The sequence below is a fragment of the Misgurnus anguillicaudatus genome, chromosome 5, assembly GCF_027580225.2.
Source record: "Misgurnus anguillicaudatus chromosome 5, ASM2758022v2, whole genome shotgun sequence".
Taxonomy (NCBI): Eukaryota; Metazoa; Chordata; class Actinopteri; order Cypriniformes; family Cobitidae; genus Misgurnus; species Misgurnus anguillicaudatus.
This window is the reverse complement of record NC_073341.2, coordinates 22,710,726-22,734,637: the sequence shown is the minus strand read 5'-3', so window position 1 is coordinate 22,734,637 and position 23,912 is coordinate 22,710,726. Positions and strand designations below refer to the sequence as shown.

The following is a 23,912-nucleotide window of genomic DNA, read 5'->3' as shown; positions in this document are numbered from 1 at the left end:
TCCATAGCACAATTTCCATAGTCTCCAAAAAACCCTGCACAGTGGCATATGACAGTTGCTTATGAATGAACCTTTGTATGTGTCCATGTGACAAACTCAACACACATAACATGGATCATTACCGGACTCCCTTCTTCTACAACATCCTTATATTCATTTCCTCAGCACCTGGCGTGCTGTAGAACAGGAACAATACAAACTTCCACTTCAGGTTGACACATAACAGGGGTCATTCCTGACCTAATATTTTTCGAGAAGAGAAGGGGATTTGCATGGGAAATGATCAAATAGACCGGAGCTCCACATTTAGAGTATGACGGAAATGAATTAAACTTCCTCTAAAATGCCTCATTTTATCTTTCAAACCGAAGAGAGGTGCGAAACTTTTGAAATTTTCTTCAACCTTAAAGCACAGCCGTTTTTTTAACATAGACCATCAATACACTAAAAGTGACAGGTTGCCATTTAAACCACAATTATGAACTCATTCGTTTTTCTAAAAGTGACAGGTTGCCATTTAAACCACAGTTATGAACTCATTAGTTTTTCAGATTGCAGCTGCTTGTTTGTCAATGCGGCCTACCTTCTTCAACATGTAAAATCTCTATTCTTTACTAACACCATAACTTATTCACCATACAAACCATTAAAACGAACTACTTTTTGTCATATTCTGGGTAATTTAGTACTAGTATGATTTAATGGTGTATGTTATGCTGTTCTGCTTTTGCCAGAAAAACACCCCATCAATAAAACCCAACATTAACCAGTAGAGACCAACAGAAACCATTATAGTAACCAATACAGTAACCAATAAATCCATACGAAAGCCTGTAATGGTTTCTATTGTTTTCAGGTGTTTCACAATCAGATAAACAATAACACTTAAGAATCTGAAAGAATAATTGTGTATTCACAAGTGTTGTTAATATCCCAAACGTGTAGCTGCCTGTTCCGGAATTCACATAAATTCCCCGTGGATTTAAGACAGGACTGCAGACAGACAGACAGCTCCATAACTCTGCTCGGATGACCTGGGATCAGTCAGTGCATGCGCTATGAGCTCCAGACAAATGGAAAGCAGTTTACCTGTTGATTTTGAGAGCGAAAGCCCTTCGCTCTGATGATGACAGAGACGCCATGTAAGTTTAAAATCCCTCCACACAGAGCAGCGGAGAGACGGGCTGAGTTGCGCTGATCACAGACGGCATCGCAAACCTCATCTTCACCGTATCATGAGCTCTGCTGGGCGGAAACTTCCGCATTTTAACTTCAATCCAAACAGACTGGACACACGAGAGAGACAGAGAGAGAGAGAGAGAGAGAGAGAGAGAGAGAGAGAGAGAGAGAGAGAGAGAGAGAGAGAGAGAGAGAAAACGATGTTATTCAGATTAGAGGGTGGACTTGCATGATAAGCCGTTTAAATGGGTGACGACGAGCCACCAACAGAAAGCAGGCCATTAGAAAGCTATCGCATTTATTTTACTCTGTTTCACACGGATTTATGGCTTGGAATGTTTTATTGAGCCATATAAGTATACTGATGTACTGTTTATATGTTTTATAGGCTTTGATTATTATAATATAATGTCGGCTTTTAAGAAATATTGGTTTAAAATTAATTTTTTAACACGATCAAGTTTATTATTTGTTTATTTTGTGCAATCTAACACGTAATCTGACATATATTAACTAGGAGAGCCACCTGTCGGCCATGAATTACTCTGACATGACATACAATGGCACCAACCCAGGTGACAGGAACATTATTTTGAGTTGAAAAAATAACCTAAAAATTACCATTGGGAAATGAAAAGGTTAGGTTATTAAAAATAAAATTGAGTCCTGTCACGTTCTTAGAACTATGGTTGGAAAAACCTTAAAAGATTTCCCTAGAACGTTATTTTGTTCCAAAAAAGGGAACCCTTGTTTTGTGATTCCTGGGAAACATTAAAAAATTAAGTCAGGAATCAAAAGCAAACAGAGAACTAAGCTTATCAAAAAGCTGGTTTGATTCAAGATTAAAAGATTAAAAAAAATTAACTTTAGCTGTTGTCTACACTTAGTAATAGAAATATGTCTTAAGTGTAATAAAAAATAATAAAATAATGGGATAAACCGTTTTCATCACTTTTATCAGATTCTGAATGTCCATCAGAAAAGGGAACTGTTTTGTCTTTTTGTCTTTCTGCAGGAACTTCAAACTCTTGTTTAAGTTGTTTGCTGAACTGTCTTGCCCTATTTCGTTCGTATCTGCATTTATCAGATCGTCGCATTAAGCTTTTTATTTTATTTAATTTGGTTTACATTATTCAATTCAGCGTGGAACAAGATCAAGGCAACATCGATCGGAATAACGATGGCTAGGAACTATCGTAGCGAGTCAACGTCGTGCAGGTCGGACCGTAATCACAGACACACCGGCACTTCGCAGATTAGTGCAGATTTACTGCATGCTGGACGACATATCCAATAATGTTTTAAAGGATTTCTTAATCTAAAATTTCGTATTCCTTAAAGAAGTAAGTTGTTGTAACTTGTTTTATCTGTAATGTACAGTGCTTCCAGCTGTCTAGTCGTGCCAACCAATATTGACAGCTACAGTGAAGGCACAAGATCATTACAGTGCTGTCAAAAACGGTGAAATTAAATTTAGGATTTTATTCGAGCTGACTAAGAGGCTGATTTTGGTTACCTTTATTTTGAACATTATAAATCAATATACTGAATATGATAGATTGTCATGTATCTTATTGTACCTAATAAGTTACACAAAATATCCATTGTATGTTTGTATGACTCTTATTAATTACAGATATCTTAGTAATGGAGGAAGATGATGAATGTCCGGAGTTAGTTCCCATTAAGGAGAATACCGGACCCACAGCTCAGATACCTGTTACTATAATAACTGGATACTTAGGTCAGGTTTCTGTCATCATGATGCATCTTTTATATGTTATATATTAATATGTTATCTGTTATCTTTTTTTAAACGAAGCAATTTCTTTTCATTTATAGTAAATTGTATTTTATATATATATATATATATATTCCAATGGTATTTAATATAAGTGTGATTTAACTGTATTTTTCTCTTACACAGGTGCTGGCAAGACGACGCTTTTAAACTACATATTAACAGAGCAGCATAATAAACGAATAGCCGTCATACTCAATGAATTTGGTGAAGGTAATTTTAATAAACATCTCTAGTCTGATGCTTATGATAGAATTGATTAGGTTTGCGTTTTCCGTGACAGTCTGTATTGATTGCAGTCACTAGCATGACCAGAAGAGGGCAGCATTGTTTTCAGATGACAGAGAGTGTGACGTCAGTCTGTTCTGCACATGTTGAGCCTGTGTTGTGTGGTTTTGCAGGCAGTGCTTTGGAGAAATCTCTAGCTGTAAGTCAAGCTGGAGAGCTTTATGAAGAGTGGCTGGAGCTGAGAAACGGCTGTCTCTGCTGTTCTGTAAAGTATGATAATTCAGGCTTCTCATGCCAGTTTATATTAACTGTGTCCAATAGGCTTTATGCCCAACTGCACTACTTCCTGAACTTCAGCCAGCTCCTTGTTTCCTGTCTGCCATTATTGGACAAACTGATTAATCCAGGTGTGCCTGACCTCAGTAGTCACAAACAAACTGATTAATCCAGGTGTGCCTGACCTCAGTAGTCACAACAACAATAATCAGACACACCTGGATTAATCAGTTTGTCCAATAATGGCAGACAGGAAACAAGGAGCTGGCTGAAGTTCAGGAAGTAGTGCAGCTGGGCATAAAGCCTATCATATTGTTTTATCAAATATATATTTCATAATACCATTATGAAAATTCAGTACTCTTACATAAGTGTGACATAGATAATAATACTCAATATGCGGCATATATGCATGCATTCAAAATATGTAAAAATGAAAAGATTAAACACATTCACATGTGGGTTTTTAATTTTCCAGAGACAATGGGTTAAAAGCCATTGAAAATCTAATGGAGAAAAAAGGAAAATTTGACTACATTCTTCTAGAGACAACTGGTTTGGCAGATCCAGGTATTTCTTACAGTTTCTTTTTTTATATATCACTTCCAAATCTACTGTTTGAATTATGGCCAATTATATGGGACCCTTGTAATTACAAGAATCGCATCCCTGCGTAATAATTGTATATTAGTCGTCAATAGCGTTTAGTTGTGTTATTGTTTTCAATGTTGTATTCCTAAAACTTTGAAAGATAGATCAAACATAATTTTATTCATACATAGCACATTATATCTATTTAGCTAGATAAAATAGAAATCAATAGAAAGGCAGGTAGGCTCAGCATCTCTTCAGACAGACTGCACACTTGAGTGACAAGTGTAAAGGGTCAGTGCCTTGCAGGACCCCGCAGACATGTTGCACCCTGATCTGACAGTGCCCCTCCTCTCTGGTCTGCACTGTCATTGGTTAAGACAGACCTGTCACTCTTAAGGGCCTCAGGGGGTTTGCCCCTCCTCTTTTTTGAAATGTGGTTGTGGGCTGAATGGGTTATGTATCTGATGTCTCAAAGGAACATTGCATTCATTACGCTTCTATCAAATATTTATAGTGCTTTCTTATTCTACCCTGACAGTTTGACAAAACTCCATTATTTGAACAAGATAGCCTTAAATTATAACACCAAACTGTGAAATAACTTTTACAAGAAAAGTTAGACAGCATGGAAACAAACAAAATGTACAATTTTTTAAGCCGCCCATAAAATTTTGTTCTACATTTTAAAGTACGTACCCTTTACCCACAACCTGCTCAAGTCCTTTTATATTGTTTTTAAGTAACTAGATTAATATTGATAAATGCAAAACAGAACCATGAATTATATTAAATGAACTCGATTAACACACCTGCCAAATGTAAATGAATTGCCAAAAAAAAAAAAAAACATAACGAACATGAACACGAAATTGCATTTTGCATTCATTTTAACTCTAATAGTGGATTTATTAACTTTTTTTTGTATATGTGGGAAAAAATTGTGTCAGGTACCTCACTAATCTTTTAGGATAGCATCTAAAGATGAATTTGTTGTTAAATTGAACTCCTCATGTTATTCACTTACATTTGTACCCAATTGTATTTACAAGTACCCAGAATTCCATATGTGCTATTGTAAAAGCATTTTTTTTAAACCAGGAGCTGTCGCATCCATGTTCTGGGTTGATGCTGAATTAGGAAGTGACGTTTACCTTGACGGTAGGATTTCAAATGAGAAAATGCAGTTTTCAAATGAAGTCATTGTTTGTTTATGCCATTGATATGATACAGTGTTCTCATTCCCCTCGCAGGTATTGTTACTGTCATTGATGCTAAATATGGAATGCAGGTATGTTGTTAATCCACCATGTCCAGAGAATTGACGCTTGCAACTTTGAGGTCATGGGTTTAAATCTCAGATAAAGCATTAACTTTTAAAATATCCTGATTGTACACTGTAAATGCAGTTTAAGTTGCTATGGATAAAAGCATGTAAGTGTAATATACAGCTTGTATAGACAGATGTTTTATATGCCTCTTGACCCTTTTGACATAAGGGTCAGTGACAAAAACAGTTTGGCAAGATGAGAAATTCAAAAATCTTTTTTAAAAACTTGTTTTAAAAGCACGCATCAGGTTTATTTCAATGCACACTGTATTTATGTTAATTTTATGCAAGAAAAATTACATTTGCACCATTTTATGAAAGTTAATGCTTAATAGACTTGAAAATGTCAGATGGTGTAACCGGCAATTGCGCCAAAGAATGAGAAATATTAAATATTTTTATCCACATTGATGGCATGTAAGCGTGATCATCAAAAAAATATATAATTTTAAAATATCATTTTATTAGTTATTTCTAAATGTGAATTTTAATGCGTTCTTGCAATATTTGTCCTGACATATGCTGAAAACAGCTGTGTTTTCTAAATAGTCTTTGACACATGATGTAAAAATGTATGTAAAAATATATTACACTAAACTAGATGATTATATTTTAGTCCACATTTTTTTATGAATATATTTATATTTTCATTTTAAAAATACTAGTTACACCACTTGACACAGACCGGTTACACCACATTGACATTTTTGCAATTATCCCAAACATTCTTTCAAAATGAGATAAAACCAGAAATTTTAGACTTGGTCCTCAAAAAAGACAATGTATGCAAATAATCAGCAAATTTATTTTGAAATTTTAACCCTTTTACATTTAATTGAACCATACGGACACAAAATAATTAACGTCACGTCATTGACCCATAAACCTGGTTGGCATTGCGTTTAAACTACTGAAAATAAATACATATAGTGTTAAGTCTTGAAAGCGATACTCCAGCCAAATATCAAAATTACCCCATGATGTACCCATCTTTCAGTTATTTTAATAAATGTCCTTGCTTTATTGCAAAAGCTTATAATGGGAGAAAACAGGGTTTAGGGAACAACTTCTGACTTTAAAGCCCAAAAAAAAGCAGCCATCCAGAGGTAATCTACTCGGCTCCAAGGGGTAAATAATGGTCATTGCGGGTAATTGATGCAATATTGTAAGAAAACTATCCATATTTTAAACTATAATAATAACTAGCTTCCGGTAACAGCGCCATTTTAAACTCACCCAAACCAACGTTCACTACGCTAAAACTCTCTCGTGAATCGCATTTACTACATAACTCCAAATGTGTTCATCTGAAAGTATTTCATATAGCTTGAGGTTGAGTAAATCATGGGGTAATTTTGATGTTTAACTGGAGTATCCCTTTAAATGACATATCCCACTGAAATCACGATGCCCCGCCCCCAGTCCTCTTAACACCTAGGCTGGGAGCAGGACAGTGCTACTGACACCTAGGTAATAGGCTGCAATTTAGCCGGTGTCAGTCTTGGCAACTCAGTCTTTTTATTGCAGAGGTGGCACCTCTTTCTTACTGCGGCCCTCCGGGGTTCCTCGAATGCCTGTAGAGGCGAAGACAGAGGAGGGCTTGATCGAAACTGAAGAAATAATGGATATCAAGCCAGATCACTGTAATGGGCCTGTCACCCTTTGTTGTGCTCCTATGTCACCTGATGTATTCATATAAGCGATACTTCAGGGTTGTGGTGAGGGTCTCCCATCAGGTGCCTTCATGTTTCTTGAGCTCAACCGGACACGGTGACAACTGTCAGAGTTTAAAATTTGTGCAGACAGATAATGTGGCTGCTTTAACTCCCTGTGGTCAGTGTTTTTAGATATTGAACACAGTCTGTAAGGTATCCCCTACTTACTTTCTGGACACAAATAAATTGGATTATTGAATTAGAACTAAAAATAAAACAGAAATTGAACGTCTTGGAATCGCACGGACTTGGCAGTTGCTTATATGCAGTGGCGTTTTTTGGAAGATAAGTTGACAGCTGTTGATATGCGCAGAACCAAATGAGGCATGACAGGTTCTTATTTGAACATTTTAGTTTTAATTAAATGTAGATTTAAATCTAAATGCCAGTTGTATGAGTTTAAAGCTGTTGGAGAGTAGTAAATATACACAATATAACTGTGTTACATGGAAAACATGTAGGGGAGAGCGGGGCACAACCTAACGCTTTTTGGTTTTGGCTCAATCATTCAAAAACTATTTGAGTTTGATTAATTATATTTTTACACAACAACACACACATCTCTGCTACAAATGAACATTTGAAGTTTGTTTTTTATTGCTTACAGTACCATTCTTGGACAATTACACCAAACGTGACAGAACTGCAAATGTTACAACTTACCCCATAGGTGGGGTTAATTGTAACAGGTGGGGGGGTTAGTTGTAACACTTGCTAAAAATTAAGTTTGCATGCCAATATTTCAATACTATTTTGTCTATATAGTTGAAGTGGATGTTGTTTATATATTTGTCTATAATAGACAGATATCCACACTGTATTCATTTATCCAGCCCTTTTCTAACAATAGTTCAATTATAAATGGATACAAATGTCTAAATATGTGAGGAAAAAGCAGCACAATTATGACAATTTTTTTATAGGTGACCCAGTCTGTAATAACTATACTACAGTTTCAAAATCAAATTCTGAGATAATGAGCATCAAAGTCTGATTTTAGCCATTCATTTCATTATGATTTCAATCTTTGACCTGACTTTATTCGATCAATATTAAAGATATGAACAAAAATAAATTTGACACACGATTTTTGATAAGACAAGCACATTTATTTTGTAAATCATTCGCAATTTAGCAATCATTCGTGTGTAGCCTATTTAAAACAATGGCAAGATTTACGCTAACGTTCACGGTTTTCATATCGTAAGTGCTGAGGGGTTAGTTGTAACACAGCGTTACAATTAACCCATCTGGGTCAAAATATTTTTAAGCCCACCAAAAAAGCTGCTAAGAGCTGCAGACATATTTCAAAACGATGCTATGTTTTAGTCAACAAGACACTGATTAAGATGACATAACATTGGATTTGGTATGTTACACACCCAACTTAAAAAACATATGATGAAAAAATTTACTTTCATGCCACCAAAACATTCGTTCATCAATAACTCTTTGGAAAAACATTGTACATTTCCAATAATTTGAGGGAGATTGTCTTATGGCAGCGTGAAAAAGATACCAGAAAAACAAAACGCTCAACCTTTTCCAACAATGTAAACAGTCCGCGTTACAACTAACCCTGCGTTAGTTTTTGCCCTCCACACCACTATATAGCTTGAATGCACTGTAAGTTGCTTGGGATATAACATCTGACATAATGTCAATGTGTAAAATGTACACATTGGCTATATTAAAGGATTAGTCCATTTTCTTAAAAAAATCCAGATAATTTACTCACCACCATGTCATCCAAAATGTTGATGTCTTTCTTTGTTCAGTCAAGAAGAAATTGTTGGACCCCAACACTTAACTCAACACTTAACAGTTTTTTCAACGGAGTTTCAAAGGATCCCAAAAGAGGCATAAGGGTGTTATCTAGCGAAACGATTGTCATTTTTGACAAGAAAAACAAAAAATCTGCACTTCTAAACCACAACTTCTCGTCCAGGTCCGCCAGTGCGACCTCACGCAATATCTCAAAACCTCAAGAGGTCACAGAAGACGAACGCGAAACTCCGCCCCAATGTTTACAAGTGTGTTGAAAGAGGACCGTTCCGCATTGTTGTATGTGAATGATACTAATTAATGTCTTTGTGTCAGTTTATTGTTTAAAATGGTCCGCAAATGTGCGTTTTATATATGTAAGACGTGACCTTTCTACGTCACCACGCATTTACGCGAGTTCGTGCTGGCGCATCACAGGACCGGACCTAGACGAGAAGTTGTGGCTTAAAAGTGCATTTTTTTTTATTTTTCTTGTCAAAAATGACAATCGTTTCGCTAGATAAGACCCTTATGCCTCGTTTGGGATCGTTTATAGTCCTTTGAAACTCTGTTAAGTGTTGAGTTAAGTATTAAGTGTTGGGCTCTATTAAAGTCCATTAAAATGAGAAATATCCTCAAAAAAACATAATTTCTTCTCGACTGAACAAAGAAAGACATCAACATTTTGGATGACATGGTGGTGAGTAAATTATCTAGATTTTTTTATTTAGATTTTTCTTTAACTGTACTGCATATTGCACACTGGCACTTTTTATTATGCTGCTGTCACTGCATTACATTGCATTTATTTTACCACAGCTAAGTGTGTGTGAAAATCCATTCAATGTAAAATTGCATGTTTTTTAGATTTATTGTGTAATTGTATTCTGTAACTATTTGTCTTATAGCACATAACAGAGGAGAAGCCAGACGGTCTGATCAATGAGGCTGCTAGGTAATACATCATTTAATTTCTTAGTTTATAATTAAGCCAGACATTTTGTGCTTGCACAATCTTAGTATGTCCCTATTTTGTTTTAATGACAGCTTAACAATTTGCAAAACTTTAAATCTGTGTTATCCATCCCAAAAAGCATCTTGTGTGCTGATGGAAGCAAGGCAAACTGACTTTTGTACAAAGGAGTTAGTCTGTGTTTTAAATTGCTTAAATTTAAATAGTGACCAAAGATATAAGTCGAATAATAAACATTTCCTATTGATTGAGTCATGCATTGTTGACCATCCTGACCCTTATCCTTTATTTGCCAGTTTACTATACTTTGAATCCCAGCATTTAAATCTGATCTCAGACTTTTAATCCCCTTTATGAGTGCCTCATGTGTGGTCTTTCAAAATGCAGTCAGTGACTGTTATCTCTATTAAACATTACAGCTGGCTTCTAATGTTTGTGCAAACATGTATCCGATTCCAGCCCAGCTCCCTGCACCTCACCTGCTGCAGTCGGAGTGTTGTTTTTGGGGTTTGGAGGCATGTCGGAATGCTCACAAGTGTCAGAGGCCGTAAAAACAGCCTCTGCTTACTGTTTATGTTTTCCCATCACGCAAAATGGTGGCGCCTTTTGAGCGTGGCACAAACCATACCACCCACATTCAACTCGACAACAGGCCGGGGGATGGATGTGACACAACAAAGAGTGTTTACACACTTACTCACGCGCACACATTTAGATTCAAAGAGAGAGTGGGACATTGAACACCAAGCAATAAAGATAGAGAGAGAGAGAATGCTCTCGACCTGTATTGTTCTATTGATGTATTGTACGACTGTAATCACACATACTTGCGTACGGCAACTTAAACACAACTGCGGGTGCGCGTAGAAGCGATTTGTTTTTTATGACGAATAATCCATATGCGACACACCTAGGCGTCATTTGCCATTGTTTCAGGTACACACACAAAGGCATTTAGACGAGATGGCCTGCATTTATCAAGTGATTGTGAATGGGGCTGAATGCTGGTCTTTTTTTATTGCAGGCAGATAGCACTTGCTGATCTGACCATCATCAATAAGACAGATCTGGTGCATGAGGCTGAGCTAGGACAGCTCCGAGATGCAGTGAGGTGAGAAAATTCAAACAAAATTTTGGTGTGGTGAAGATGGTTCGTATTATTCTCGTTAGTGGACCTTACTAAGGCTTCTTAATGAGGGGTAGTTAGTTATTCAAACAAGCTCTCTCTACCCAGGTTTGATTCATAGAGATTTGGGGCTTGCTTGACTTGGGCCTTGGACAAAAACCTTAGCAACCACATAACAATGTACAAAGAACTTTCAGAACACCTTAGCAACTGCAGCTAAAAAAGACACTAGACCCTAGCTAACAAATATAAAAAAAGATTAAATGTGAAAATTTTGTTTAAATAAACATTTTCTAGATCTGACTATATTTTAAATAGACTATGTTTTCTACAATATGTTTTCTTTCTTATAGATCAATTAATGGGCTTGCAAAAATTTTGGAGACACAAAAATCAAGGTAAGCTTGGATACATGCTGGGTTGTTTCAAACCATGTTTGGGTAAAACCCAACTAAATACCTAAAAAGTGTCCAAATTTGACCCAACCATAGGTTTAAACCAGGGCTTTGAACCAGATTTTTCCCCAATTGGTTCGTTCCAGACAGAAACAGCATTTTAACGTTTCCGGTTTTCGGTTCAACCCTAAAATTGATGCTCCTGAACCAGTTAGAACAAAAAATAAAGTTCCTGAACCGGTTAAAATGTTCCATTTCAGCTGTGGGACATACAAATAAGCAGGTTGATCATTAGGACATTAAACTTAAATTATTTTTTCTGCATAATTTTCCTTAAGTCTTTATCTTGTCATCAAACGTTAAAAAAGGCTACATTATGTAAGAAGCATAACTGTAATTCTGACATGCCTACATTTGTTTTAGCATTATACATGAATTAGGACAAGGATAATTTCTGCCATGTCGTTTATTGGCAAACAACTTAAACAAATGTTTTTATTAGAAAACGAATACTGTGGTATTTCGAGATCATTTTGTTTGTATGTGTCCTGTCAAGAACAGAAAGTTTGTTCGCTTGCTTTTTGAAACGCGTCTCGCCGTGTATGCACTTTTGAGTGCACTTAAACACACACCACACAGACGGAGGACCAATTCCAAACTGCACTTCGGGAAGAAGATGCAGCCTAAACAGTTGCTCCACATAAAGTAAAAATTATGTTGTTTTTCAGTGCTTTATTCCATAAATGTATTTTAATGTATGAGACACAGTTGCGCAACTCTCTCTCAAATTTATACATCAAGAGTTCTGATCTTTGAAGGGCATAGGGATAATCACGTTTGATTGGAGTTGGACCGAACACATTCAACTGCATGTGCGTCTGTGCGTACAGAAAATTGCTCACTTTAGCGCCTTTTTGCGGTTAAACCTCACATTGATAAGAGAATCAAAACGGCATGTATAATAAGACATGAGGGGATTAAAAAACAAGGAGCTTGTGGATTTTTTTTCATCATAGAGTGGTTGTCTTCACACACTGCCAACACACATTATGTCCAAACCACTGATCTATATAAATGACTGGATTGCGCATAGAACGCTTAACGTAAAAGCGTGAGGTGAAGCCAGCGCAGAGTTCGAGCCGCCATCTTGGTATACCCAACCGGCAGAGGGCGTCATTGACTTCCATTCAAAATCATGTTTTAAATTCACCCGCTTTACAGCGTATCAGTCACGCAAGATTATTTTTAAGGATATGTGTACGTAACTTAACTGTTAACTCTGGTGTTATTTGCAATGTTTATGTTTTAATCGGGCAGGAAAATGGATTTATAAAAAACCGTTAAGGTGAGTGTGTCTGCTGCGTTCTGTTAATGACACGGGTATAAATCAAGTTTTTTTTGACATTCAGCTACACGGTATAAGTTTAGGTAACTTGTAAGTTTAGATAACATAAAACCAGCAAATTATTGCATGCAGTGCAAAGTATGATTATTTATTTAGATTTCAGAATGAGCACGTTTGTCATTAATACTAAATATGCTGCGGTCTGTCTGCTGTTCTGATACTGTAATGAAGATGAATGTATAACTGATTAAAAACGAAAATGTACAACTTTCAGTAAATAACTATGTACATGCTTAGGACGTTTGTGTTGTAATAATGTACAGGGATACTTCAGATATAAAAACGAAGACTTGTAAAGTGATGTTTTATCATTAAAATCTGATCGCGTCAATTGATTTAATAGAATGTTTGGGTATACCAAGATGGCGGCGCGGTGGCTTCACAGTTGTGATGTCATGCGCAATCCAGTCATTTATATAGATCAGTGGTCGGTCCAAACACATTGCAAAATAGTGGATTTTGCATAATAGGTGCCCTTTAAGTTTAATCAACCTGCTGTAAAAAATATGCAGCATGAAGTTAAAACAACTTGGTTTTGCAAGTCAATTCAACCTACTGTTTTTTGTTGTGATAAGTTGACATAACTTATAAAAACAAGTTGAAATTGTTTAACTTAATTTGATAAGTTTAAGTAACATAAAAATATATGTTGATTTGAACTTTCTTGACTAGCGAGAAGTTGCTATAAATTAAAAAATAAAGTTGAAATAACTTAAGCTAATTCAACTTTTTATATAATTTATAGCAACTCCTTCTCACTAGTCAAAAAGTTCAAATTAAAATTAAAAATTGTAAATTCAAGTTAATTAAACTTCAAAATTTTAGTGCAACAAGGATTTTTTACAGTGTAGCATAGGTTAATTTAAACATTTGGGTTTGTTCATATTTTACCCATTGATGAAACAACCCAGCATTTTTTGTGTAAAAAAGTGCAGAAAAAGCTGTAACTCTATTCTTAAAGATGACAAAAATAAAATAAAGTTTTAATAAAGTTCTTCTGAAAGTGTGGCTCACCCAGCATGCAACAAATGTCTCAAAACCAATTAGACTTTTTTTTACTATGGTCAGCACTTTGAATAGCTTTGCTATGTTTAAATGTGCTATATAAATCAAATTTAATTACTTGTTTATATTACATTTACATGCATTTAGCAGACAATTTTATTCAAAGTGACCTGCAGTGCATTATAAGATATTCATTTTTTATCAGTATGTGTGTTCCCTGGGTTCGAACCCATGACCTTTTGCGCAGCAAATGTGATGCTATGAGCTATACAGGAAAACATAGGTTATCCTCATTAACCAAGATGGAGTCTGCAGACATTTTATATTTTGCTGATGGTCAGCCCATTGATGTACTCAAGGGGTAAAAAATGTTCATGATAGAATACCTAAATGCTTAGTAACCTTGCTTTGGATTTAACTATATGCTTTCTGTTCTCACAGGGTTGATCTGTCTAAAGTATTAGATTTGCATTCTTTTGACACCAAAGATGGAGTAAGGTAAATGTTTTTAATAGTACTTTACACTACTTGATTTTCAGTGCCTTACAGTGGTGATGTATTCAGATTTTTTCTCATTATTTTGCGCACCCAACCAGAATCAAACAATCCATTAGCTCATGCTAATCTTGATGACTTACCCCAAAAATGAAACCCTACAGTAATTACATTGAGACAGTATAAATGTGAATGGGCCGGCCCAGCTGCAGAGGATTATAGCCGATGTCCGCAGTAAAAATACAGAAGGGACGACTCTTTCCACGCACTTCCACACAGACTGCCTTTCAGCCTCTACTGTGTCCCATTTGCCCCCCTGAGCACAGGCTGCTTGTCTGGTCTGACCCCCCTCTGGTCGGCTGTGTGGTACTCACAGCCCAGCGAATAATCCACAGAGCTACGTTTGCCCTCCCCGCCGGGTCTGACTACTCTCACTCGCTCCCTCATACGCTTTCTTCTTCTTTCTTTTCGAATTAAGCTCGGCCTTAATGTTACTTAACCCAAAAAGCTCTTCTGCATCACACCAGCATTGGGATTAGTGTAGGCAAACTCTTTGAAAGGTTTTAGCTAAGACTGTACATCTGTCTGATGCATTTGGGTATGTAAGAGGCTGTTGTTTATTGAAGGTATTTGACATCAATCAATTACGGGCGTTTTACATTTAAATGTTCCTAAAATCTGCTTGCAAATCTGTGCCGTGCAGGCTCGCTGAAAAGATGCAGCTGGTGAGAACTAACCAACCACATCTAGACAAGGTGAAGATACATTATGTATTCATTTAGTGCCTAAATACTATATGTGTGTGTGCGTGCGTGCGTGCTGGGAAAAGATTAATTGCTATATTATATATAAATAAATAAAAATTATATATAAATAAAAAAAATCTGAAATGACTATATGTGAAATGACTTGTGTGTGTGGTTGAATATACATAATAATTACACTCAGTACACACACATGTAAATAAATTATTTTTTCAGCCTTGCATATTAGTTATGCATATATGTAATTCAACATATAGATATGCATTTAATGTTTAGTAGATTCACCGAAAAAATTATTTATTCAATTTACTCTTTTTTTTTTTTTAAGTAAGTGGTTGCAATCAATTTATTTAAGCTACATTTAAACAAAAAAATTGTTTGTTTTGTATTTGTTTGTAATTTTTTAAAACATCCAATGGACAGACAAATATAATATTTTCTTTTGAATAAACTTGCCACATGTTTTCCCATGCCAAACTTTTATTTTACCGGCCCATGCGCTTTAAAAATGATATATAATACAGGAGTTATCCAGCTTCAGTGTTTCTGTAAGCTCTCTGTTGAAACCTACTGAAGTTTGTTTAGGCAAAGAGATTCAATGAATGTTAAATGTTGTCAATTTCCTCATACCTTAGAAACAAACTCTCTTATCATTAGATGAGTCACTTTCTCGCATCCACCCGGTCTGCCCTCCTCCCCCAACAGAGCCGAGCTTCACTGCTCTTTTCATGTAAATGAGTCCTTATTTCTGTTGTTATTCTGATAGGAAAAAGGAAGTGTGTAACTTTAACACAGACAAACAATGACTTGAATATATGTAACACCTAGAGGAAATTTATTCGAGCAACAAACAGAAACTTTTAAAGATAAATAAAAAGTTTTATCAAATGCTGCCTTTTTATTGTTTTTTTTTTACATAAAATTCATAACAGACAGCATATTCTTATTTTTAAGATTTAAAAATGTTAAAAGTCATTTAATGAAAAGTCAATGATGTTTTTTTCATGTTTATTCATGTTTTTAAATATGTATTTGTTTTATTTTAGACTATGCTGACGATAACATTTGAAGTACAAGGCAGCGTTTCGGAGGAGCTATTAAATACATTCATTCAGGTTCAAATTCATTGTTTGGAAACATATAAACCATTACAAATTGCCTGCTTATTAGTTACTTTGAGTGAATTACAAAAGCAGATATTGTTTTCTATAGAACCTTCTATGGGAGAAGTCCTTTAAGAACAAAGCAGGCTTGCCAATGATCGTTATTCGATTAAAGGTGAGTATAACCAGTTCTTTCTCCATTTCTATCATACTTCTTATAACATATTGGGGTGATTCTCACGAAATCCAGATTTAGAAGGTGTCCAGCATCAGAATTTTTAAAAAGCTATTGAAGCCAATTTTTTTTGCACATATAAGATTAAGGTTTGAACTTACTATAATCATTATTTTTAGAGGATTTAAAAATATTTCCTATAGAATTATTTACCTTTACATTTATTTATTAATGATTATAAATTATCATTATAAAAAATTATCATTACCGCAACATGATATTACATTAAATATATGCATTTACAATCTCATGTTTCGGTAATGAGAACTAAAAAGTTGTCTGTACTATGACAAACAAAATTTTAACTTTTATCTGTAGAGAAAAAATAAGAACTGCTTACCTGGTAGCCATCTTTAGTGTCACAGTCACTTATGTCCCTTCCAACATTTTTTTTCTTTAAATGTTAGTTCATTGAGGGCTTAAACAATGATTGAAAATTGTTGCGGAGGATGAGAAAATCTGTCTTGTACACATTTATATTCCTGATTATTGTCTCTACATTTACCAATGATCACCAAATCCCACATGTTTCTTTACTGTAAATGTTTATAGTATAACATGCCCTGAAGCTTTTTATTTTTTAGATTTTTTAATTATAAATATTTCCATGTCAAAGAACCCAAATCCAGTCATGGACACGTTGCGGTAATGAAAAATTCTCCCCTTAAATGTGAAAAAAACAACAAAATTGGTTTGTATGATGTCATTTGAAATCATGTGCAAAATAGTACATGAAGAGATGTTTGTAACTGTATGCTTCTTATTTTGATACTCTTACTTTGCATTTACTTTTTTATCAAAATGTTTCATGACACCTCATAAGTCTAATTTCACGAGAATCACCCATTTATATCAAAAGTCACTATAAGAAATAATAATAAAATAAGTTCCATTAGCCTTGTGGTTGTGAACTGCCCTCCGACATTCTGGGTTAGCATTACAGACGACCTGAGTTTGAGTCCAAGGTCTTGATAGTCCTCAACCATTCCTTCTCTCCTGCCCATTAAATAAAGGAAAAAATGTCCATAAAACATTACTTAAAATACCTTCTTCAGTTACGATAGAAGATATGGTCCCTATGTAAACAGTAACAGAATCCCGTGCAGTTTATGTGAAACAATGCAACCAACTGTGGGAGTTGCACAATGCAGTCGGTTGGTGAAGAGGTCACTCAGTCTGTGCTAATTGCAAATTTGCTCTCCGCGTAAATTTTTTTTATTATTTTGTGTGTTGTGGCAGGGGATCATTTCCCTTCAGGCGAAACAGAAGAAAGTAATGTTGCAGGGAGTCCATGAGCTTTATGAAATGGATGACACTACAGAATTATGGGCAGATCACGAACCAAGAATCAACAGACTCATCTTCATAGGTGAGAACTACACACATGCTCATATATTCCACACATCTGAACCGAATCTAGGATTTTATAGCCTGTATTTTTAAAACACTCCTATGTAAAGTGCTATATTAAAATATTTTAAGCAATATGTCCTTTTTACTCTTTTTACTTCAGGTCGAAACCTTGATGGGGAAATTCTGAAGAAAGAGTTCATGTCTGTTTTGTCAAATAAACACAGCATGGAGTAGATGATTCTTGGCTTAAATTTTGTACAGGTACAAACGTAATATGACACACTGCAATTCCCCATATTGTTATGTCTGCTGCATTTCAAATGGACCTGGTCCTGCAACACTTAGTTGGTGCCCATGTCATACTACATTTTTTGGTTAAAAAAAAAACAGGCACGGTTCTTCTACACTGAAAAAAAATATACATTCAATTTACTAAATTTTTTGGGGTGGGTGGTTGCAGTTAATTTGTTTAAGCTACATTTAAACAAAAGTTTTGTGTTTTGTTTTTCTAATTTTTTTGGTGTTGTTTAAATGTAGCTTAGGTGGATTGATTGCGACCACTTGCCTTAAAAAAATTTAGTGAATTGATTAAATTATTTTTTTCAGTGTACATGTGAATGTTGAAAATCCTTCAAGCATCTGTATGAAACCTCTTGTTTAAATCAGTAAAAGCTATTTTCACATTTCAACTGTTTTATTTTAATTTTTTAAAAGGTATTTGGAGGAAAACGAAAGATCAACTGTTTGTATTTTAGGAATTTGTCATTATTTACAGTATTTTACAGAATTTATTTGTATTATTTAGAAGTTGTAAATAATATTAACCTTAATCCCATGGCTTTTACGTTGTAAAGTGAAAATTCCAGTGATCGTTAAAATAAACATAGTCTTGATTTATTATTCTGCTAACTTATCTAATGTGTTAAATTTTGTGTCATCCTTACAATGTGAAAACTGTTACAAGTGGCCATTTAACACCTGAATTCAGTCCTTTTGCAAGGTGAAAATGTGACAGTTTAACAACTTGTAAAATGGTTTTTAAAGAGTAGTAAAGACTGGGTATAGTTTTATTCTTTGTTGAGTTCTTAAGTTTAAAGTTTTTAATTTCAATTAAAAAAATATAAAAAGTCGCTCTCTTCCAGGAGAAATACAGAGTCTCCTATTTATAATATAACATTTTATGGATTGTTACACAACAAACACGTAACACACACAAAATACAGTGAAAAATAAATACAATTTACATTCTCACAAAATATATTTTTTTTATGTTTTCCATTTGTTTTTAAAGTTTCACTTAATATAGCCTACATTGTGTATGTGTTAACCAACTGGTATCCTGTAAGAAAAAACCCACTTCAGTTTACAATTTACCAAAATGTTTCACACTGTAGCTTAGCTTGTTTCGTGAGAACCATTAAGATTCAGCACAAACACTATAACAACAGTTAATGTTGTTGGCTTCATATCAATGACTGTTGTAAACAGTCAAGTGCTCTGTGAGTTTACACAACTTTCAAGTGCTCTCCATTTACATGCACCCACTTCCACACCATCCGCAGATGAGGAAGTGAACAGTGGCCACCAACCCTTTCATTTGCAATTGAGATGAGCGAACAGTTTTAACACATATCCGAGCACAAGAAGGTTTGCTTTGAGGATTGCCATGCTCATTCATACGCCGCAATAAAGTTCGCCCCTGGCCTGTAGGCTAAAGCCGCGCCGTTTCCTATTCGATTCTGATGTTGATAGGCTCGTTTACGCGCATTCTTCATTCAATGCGGGGAGCCGGGCCACGGCCATTTTCATGGTCACACCACCTGCGGGTAACTTGAGGTGACAAACCAAACGAAACCCAGGGGGTATCGGGGAAAATTCAGTCTTTTAAACCGGTAGTTAGGCGTGGTGTGAAAATTCACCATCGCGAATCTCAGCTCCCACTGCGCTAACCTGCTTCTGAATTAGGCAATCCTCTGAGATCCTTCAGATTTAATCAGATTTTATAGTAAGCGAATAAAGTACTAAATACGGACAGTAGGCTACTGAATTAAACGTTTATGGGTGCTTTGGATGTGCATTTAATATTTAGTACCAATTGAAAGATAAAACAACTTTTATGGTTCTTCTTCGCCAAACACTAATCCCCAAGAGTTTAAGATAAAAACATTTTTCACGCTTTCGTTTTGTTTTGTTTTGTTTGGTTTGGTTTTCTTTTGTCCAACACTTCAGCCCACCTTTGATATAACAATTTTCAAGCAAAATATAATTAGCCTACATTAATTAAAGGCGTTACAGGGAAATAATAATTACAAAAGTATTTCAATGAAATTTTATAAAGCATCCACCAATCGTAATGTGTAGCCTAATCTTTACTGAATGACAGTTTTAGACTCAAGTGTACTAAGGTGTAAGGTAACTTTTATACTTTTCAATGATAAAAATAATACAATGCTTATCATTAAAACTACACAAAATAAAAAACTATTTTTTAAGGTAAGTGGTCGCAATCAATTTATTTCAGCTACATTTAAACAAAACAAATTCTAAAACAAAACAAAAAAGAGTAAATTGAATGAATAATTTTTTTTCAGTGTAACGCTTAATTTTTGAATGTCTTTTACAAATGAGTTGTAGACAGTTGGCCAACTATATTAAGGTCTTAAATTTTATAATTTAATAATTAAAATAACAACATCATCATCATCAATAATAATAATTTACGAATTAATAGAAAAATAAATGCATGTATTTATTTGGCAGACACTTATCCAAAGTGACTTGCACTGCATTGCAAGATAAACATTTTTGTCAGTATATGTGCTCCCTGGACACACATATAAATAAATAAAACTATTTAGGGCGTACTTTTTAAATAATAACATATCAATAATTCATTATTTATTATACACGGAAAAAAATATTAATTCAATTTACTCAATTTCTTTAAGCTAAGTGGTTGCAATCAATTTATTTAAGCTACAGTTAAACAAAAGTTTGTTTTGTTTTTCTCTTTTTTTATGTAGCTTAAATAAATTGATTGCGACCACTTACCTTAAAAAAATGGAGTAAATTGAATGAATAATTTTTTTCTGAGTATAGTCTAACTGTATAATAATCTGTATTATATGATTTATTATTAAATACTTTTCTCATATAAAGTACCAAACAGAGTACGGTACAGTATACTCTAATGGGATATGGCACACATATATGATTTAAAGCAGGTCAAAGCCCCCCACACCTGCCTTGCTGTCCGGATTCCCTGTGGTGAAGCTTCACTCCTATTGGTCTGACTATCCACGGACAACAAACAGAGTGTGTGTGGCCCCTCATAAATAGCCCTCATTTCCACCAGTCCTGCAAACCAGCCAAGAGTATAACCAACCACACATCGTTTAGGGTCCCACAATCATGACCCTTTCCAAGGATTACAAAGACGTCCTGCGAACCTCCATCTCTTCAGAGAATGATGAGGTAGACATCGTTGGAGAAGACCACCACAGTGACAGAGAGTATTACATGCCTTGCAAGGGCGCAGCGGAGGTGAGCTCATCGGACATGGACCATTCAGAGAGCGAGTCATCCGGAGAGAGCGAAAGCAGCTTTTGTGGCCCAAAGCAAAACTCTGCCGTCAAGCCCCCGTATTCGTACATCGCTCTGATAACCATGGCCATCCTCCAAAGTCCGATGAAGAAGTTGACTCTGAGCGGCATCTGCGACTTCATCAGCAACAAGTTTCCATACTACAAGGAGAAATTTCCCGCCTGGCAAAACTCCATCAGGCACAACTTATCACTGAACGATTGCTTCATCAAAATCCCGAGAGAGCCCGGCAACCCGGGTAAAGGAAACTACTGGTCATTGGACCCTGCATCCGAGGACATGTTTGACAACGGCAGCTTTCTGCGCAGAAGAAAACGATTCAAAAGAAACCAACCGGAGTTCACCAAAGATGGCCTGGTGCTTTACCACCCAACGTTAAGTTATCGACCATATGGACGACCTTACTGCGTTTCCGGGCCAGTGCCAGCCCAGGCCCAGGCTAATCCTATTGGATATTTGCCAATGCCGGATGGCATGATAGTGCCACCTCAATATTTTCAATATCAGACTCTCAACATGAAAGTCCACGAATCTCCAGAGATGCCACAAAGGCCCGAACACAAGACCGAGAAGTGCTCGTTTAGCATTGACAGTATCATGGCCAAATCAACCAAAAACTCTCCTCGTCATCTCACAACTGACTACAGTTATGTGTTTCCAAGACCTACATCTTGTGTTGCTCCAAGTGTGTTGCCTGTGCCAAGGACTCCCGTGCTGAAAACTCTTTCTTTCACAGACGCATTGAGAGTGGTGTATCCACATTGTTGAACTGCTATGATCGGTGTCTAAACATATTTTTTATTTTTAGTATGTCATTTGTACATTGCTCTTATAGTTTTAATGTAAATAAATAAATGGTAATATATTTGTCTGATAACCTGTCTAAAATGCTTTTAAATTGATGTATTCAAATGTATGTTTAAAATAAACCATCATCAAGTTTGATTAAAGCCTATGTTTTAATCTTCAATATACGTTTCAAAAGTTTTTCAAAGAAATTGAACATCGAAGACTGAATGGCGTTTGGAGACTTTTATTTTGGTCAGTTCAGGCGAATACATAACATTGTTTTAATGAAAATATAACATTAAACAGTTAAATAAAAAGTTTATCCATGAAGGTGAACCGCGAGCCTGAATGTCGTGCGCACTTTTAGCCCGATCTGTGGTCAGGTCCTGTTAACATACACCATTAATTTTGTATGAAATAAACCTCCCTATTATTTTATTATAATATTATTTTATTATAGCCTAGCATTTTAAAGTTAGTTAAAAATAGTGTAATAATTTTTAATTAATATTTTAAAGATTTATTTTTAAATATTTAACTTGTTTAGGGGTTAATTAACAGGTTAGTTGTTAAAAACAAAAAACAAAAATGCGTTGAAATTACATACAAAATAGTGAGACGATAAAGGCTGGAAACAAAAATGTTGTTTTAACCCTCTGGGGTCCGACCATTTTGGGACACTGGCAGATGTTCTGGCATGCTCTTACATTTGGTCTTTTTTTAGTTGCTTTAAACATATTAATGGCTAATATCACATAACATTAATGCTTAAATAGTTAAAGTAAGTAACGTGTGTACACGTTTGTATTTTTAAGTAAATAATGTTTATGCGTGTTTAGTAAAAATAAAGTTGTTAAAATAAGGCCAAGGAACACATAGCCTTAACATTTTTTCACCAACAAAAAAGTTCTGGATCTTGTGGAGTTGGGAATTTGCTACAAAAAGATGTAAAAGCCATTTTACCCACTCACTCACATGAAACGATATATTGAATTAACTTTTGTAAGACACTTTTTGTTGGAAACAAAAAAGGAAATATGCAAGGGAGGGTCAATGATCATTAATATAATGCTAAAGGCATTTTTGCAAAGTATTTCAGAACTACAAATTTTCCCTATTCCCTATGTTTAACCACATCTATATGTCCACAAGAGGGAGACTGATGCGCGTGATATTAGTGACCTTTTCCTTTTTCAAAAATATCAAGACCCACTGAAGTGAATGGTCTTAAACAAATGTATATTTTACTTTGTCACTTAAGTATTTATTATAGTGGGCTTTAATATGTTTTTGCATTATAAAGTGTGTAGATGGGAAATATTGAATGACACTTTTTACATGGTTAACTTTTACGAGAAGAAACGCAGGCTCTAATTTGATATATATTTTATCATTAATCTTAATTAATCTTAGTTAATCTTTAAGGCCTTCACAGACAGGGCTTATAAGCCACGAGTACGCGTTATTTAATGGGACATTTAGTTTATTTAACATATGCCATAAATCATCACTGGTGTGCATCTTGAGACAAAACAATTCCACTGCTGGTAGGATCTGTCCCTGCAAATTGTTTTCAGTTAAGAGACCTCAAACATGCATAGTCTGAGACTAAACTTAAGCCTGTGAAACCGTGCCATTTCTATTTTATTCCTTATTTATAAAATGTCTTATCGTAAACTGTGTGGAGTCGTCGTTCCAAACATCACTCCTGTATGATTCTGAATGTGACCAATACAAACTTAAAACTGCAACCTATTGTCAATACATGATCTCATTAGAGAT

The 23,912-nt window shown here is 35.2% G+C and overlaps 3 protein-coding genes across 5 annotated transcripts in view; 2 read left to right on the top strand and 1 right to left on the bottom strand.

The window, feature by feature from the left end:
* The window catches only part of dock8 (dedicator of cytokinesis 8), a 58,516-nt gene extending 57,223 nt beyond the window's left edge, over positions 1–1,293 (bottom strand). The window contains exon 1 of the mRNA XM_073867754.1: positions 1,090–1,293. Coding sequence (XP_073723855.1) covers positions 1,090–1,142 — 53 coding nt within the window. The 5' untranslated portion in view covers positions 1,143–1,293. The remainder of the gene's footprint in view (positions 1–1,089) is intronic.
* On the top strand, positions 996–17,976 carry cbwd (COBW domain containing). Of its 3 annotated transcripts, none has more exons than XM_055168009.2 (16): positions 996–1,142; positions 2,816–2,923; positions 3,107–3,193; positions 3,382–3,478; positions 3,963–4,054; positions 5,177–5,236; positions 5,329–5,366; positions 9,793–9,839; positions 10,882–10,968; positions 11,337–11,381; positions 14,230–14,286; positions 14,987–15,038; positions 16,094–16,162; positions 16,260–16,325; positions 17,625–17,754; positions 17,899–17,976. In XM_055168009.2, exons 1-16 carry the CDS (start codon positions 1,124–1,126, stop codon positions 17,970–17,972), a joined length of 1,128 nt encoding a protein of 375 aa, XP_055023984.1. In that variant the 5' UTR covers positions 996–1,123; the 3' UTR covers positions 17,973–17,976. The 3 variants fall into 3 exon arrangements, with proteins under 3 accessions (XP_055023984.1, XP_055023985.1, XP_055023986.1); XM_055168010.2 differs by lacking the exon at positions 996–1,142 and adding an exon at positions 2,368–2,522; XM_055168011.2 differs by lacking the exon at positions 996–1,142 and adding an exon at positions 2,385–2,522 and having other exon boundaries at positions 2,825–2,923.
* A 2,860-nt stretch (positions 17,977–20,836) lies between these two features.
* Positions 20,837–22,257, top strand: foxd5 (forkhead box D5). The gene has a single exon (XM_055168012.2). The coding sequence runs from the start codon at positions 21,150–21,152 to the stop codon at positions 22,107–22,109; it is 960 nt and encodes a 319-aa protein (XP_055023987.2). The 5' UTR covers positions 20,837–21,149; the 3' UTR covers positions 22,110–22,257.
* The last annotated feature ends 1,655 nt before the right edge of the window (positions 22,258–23,912 follow it).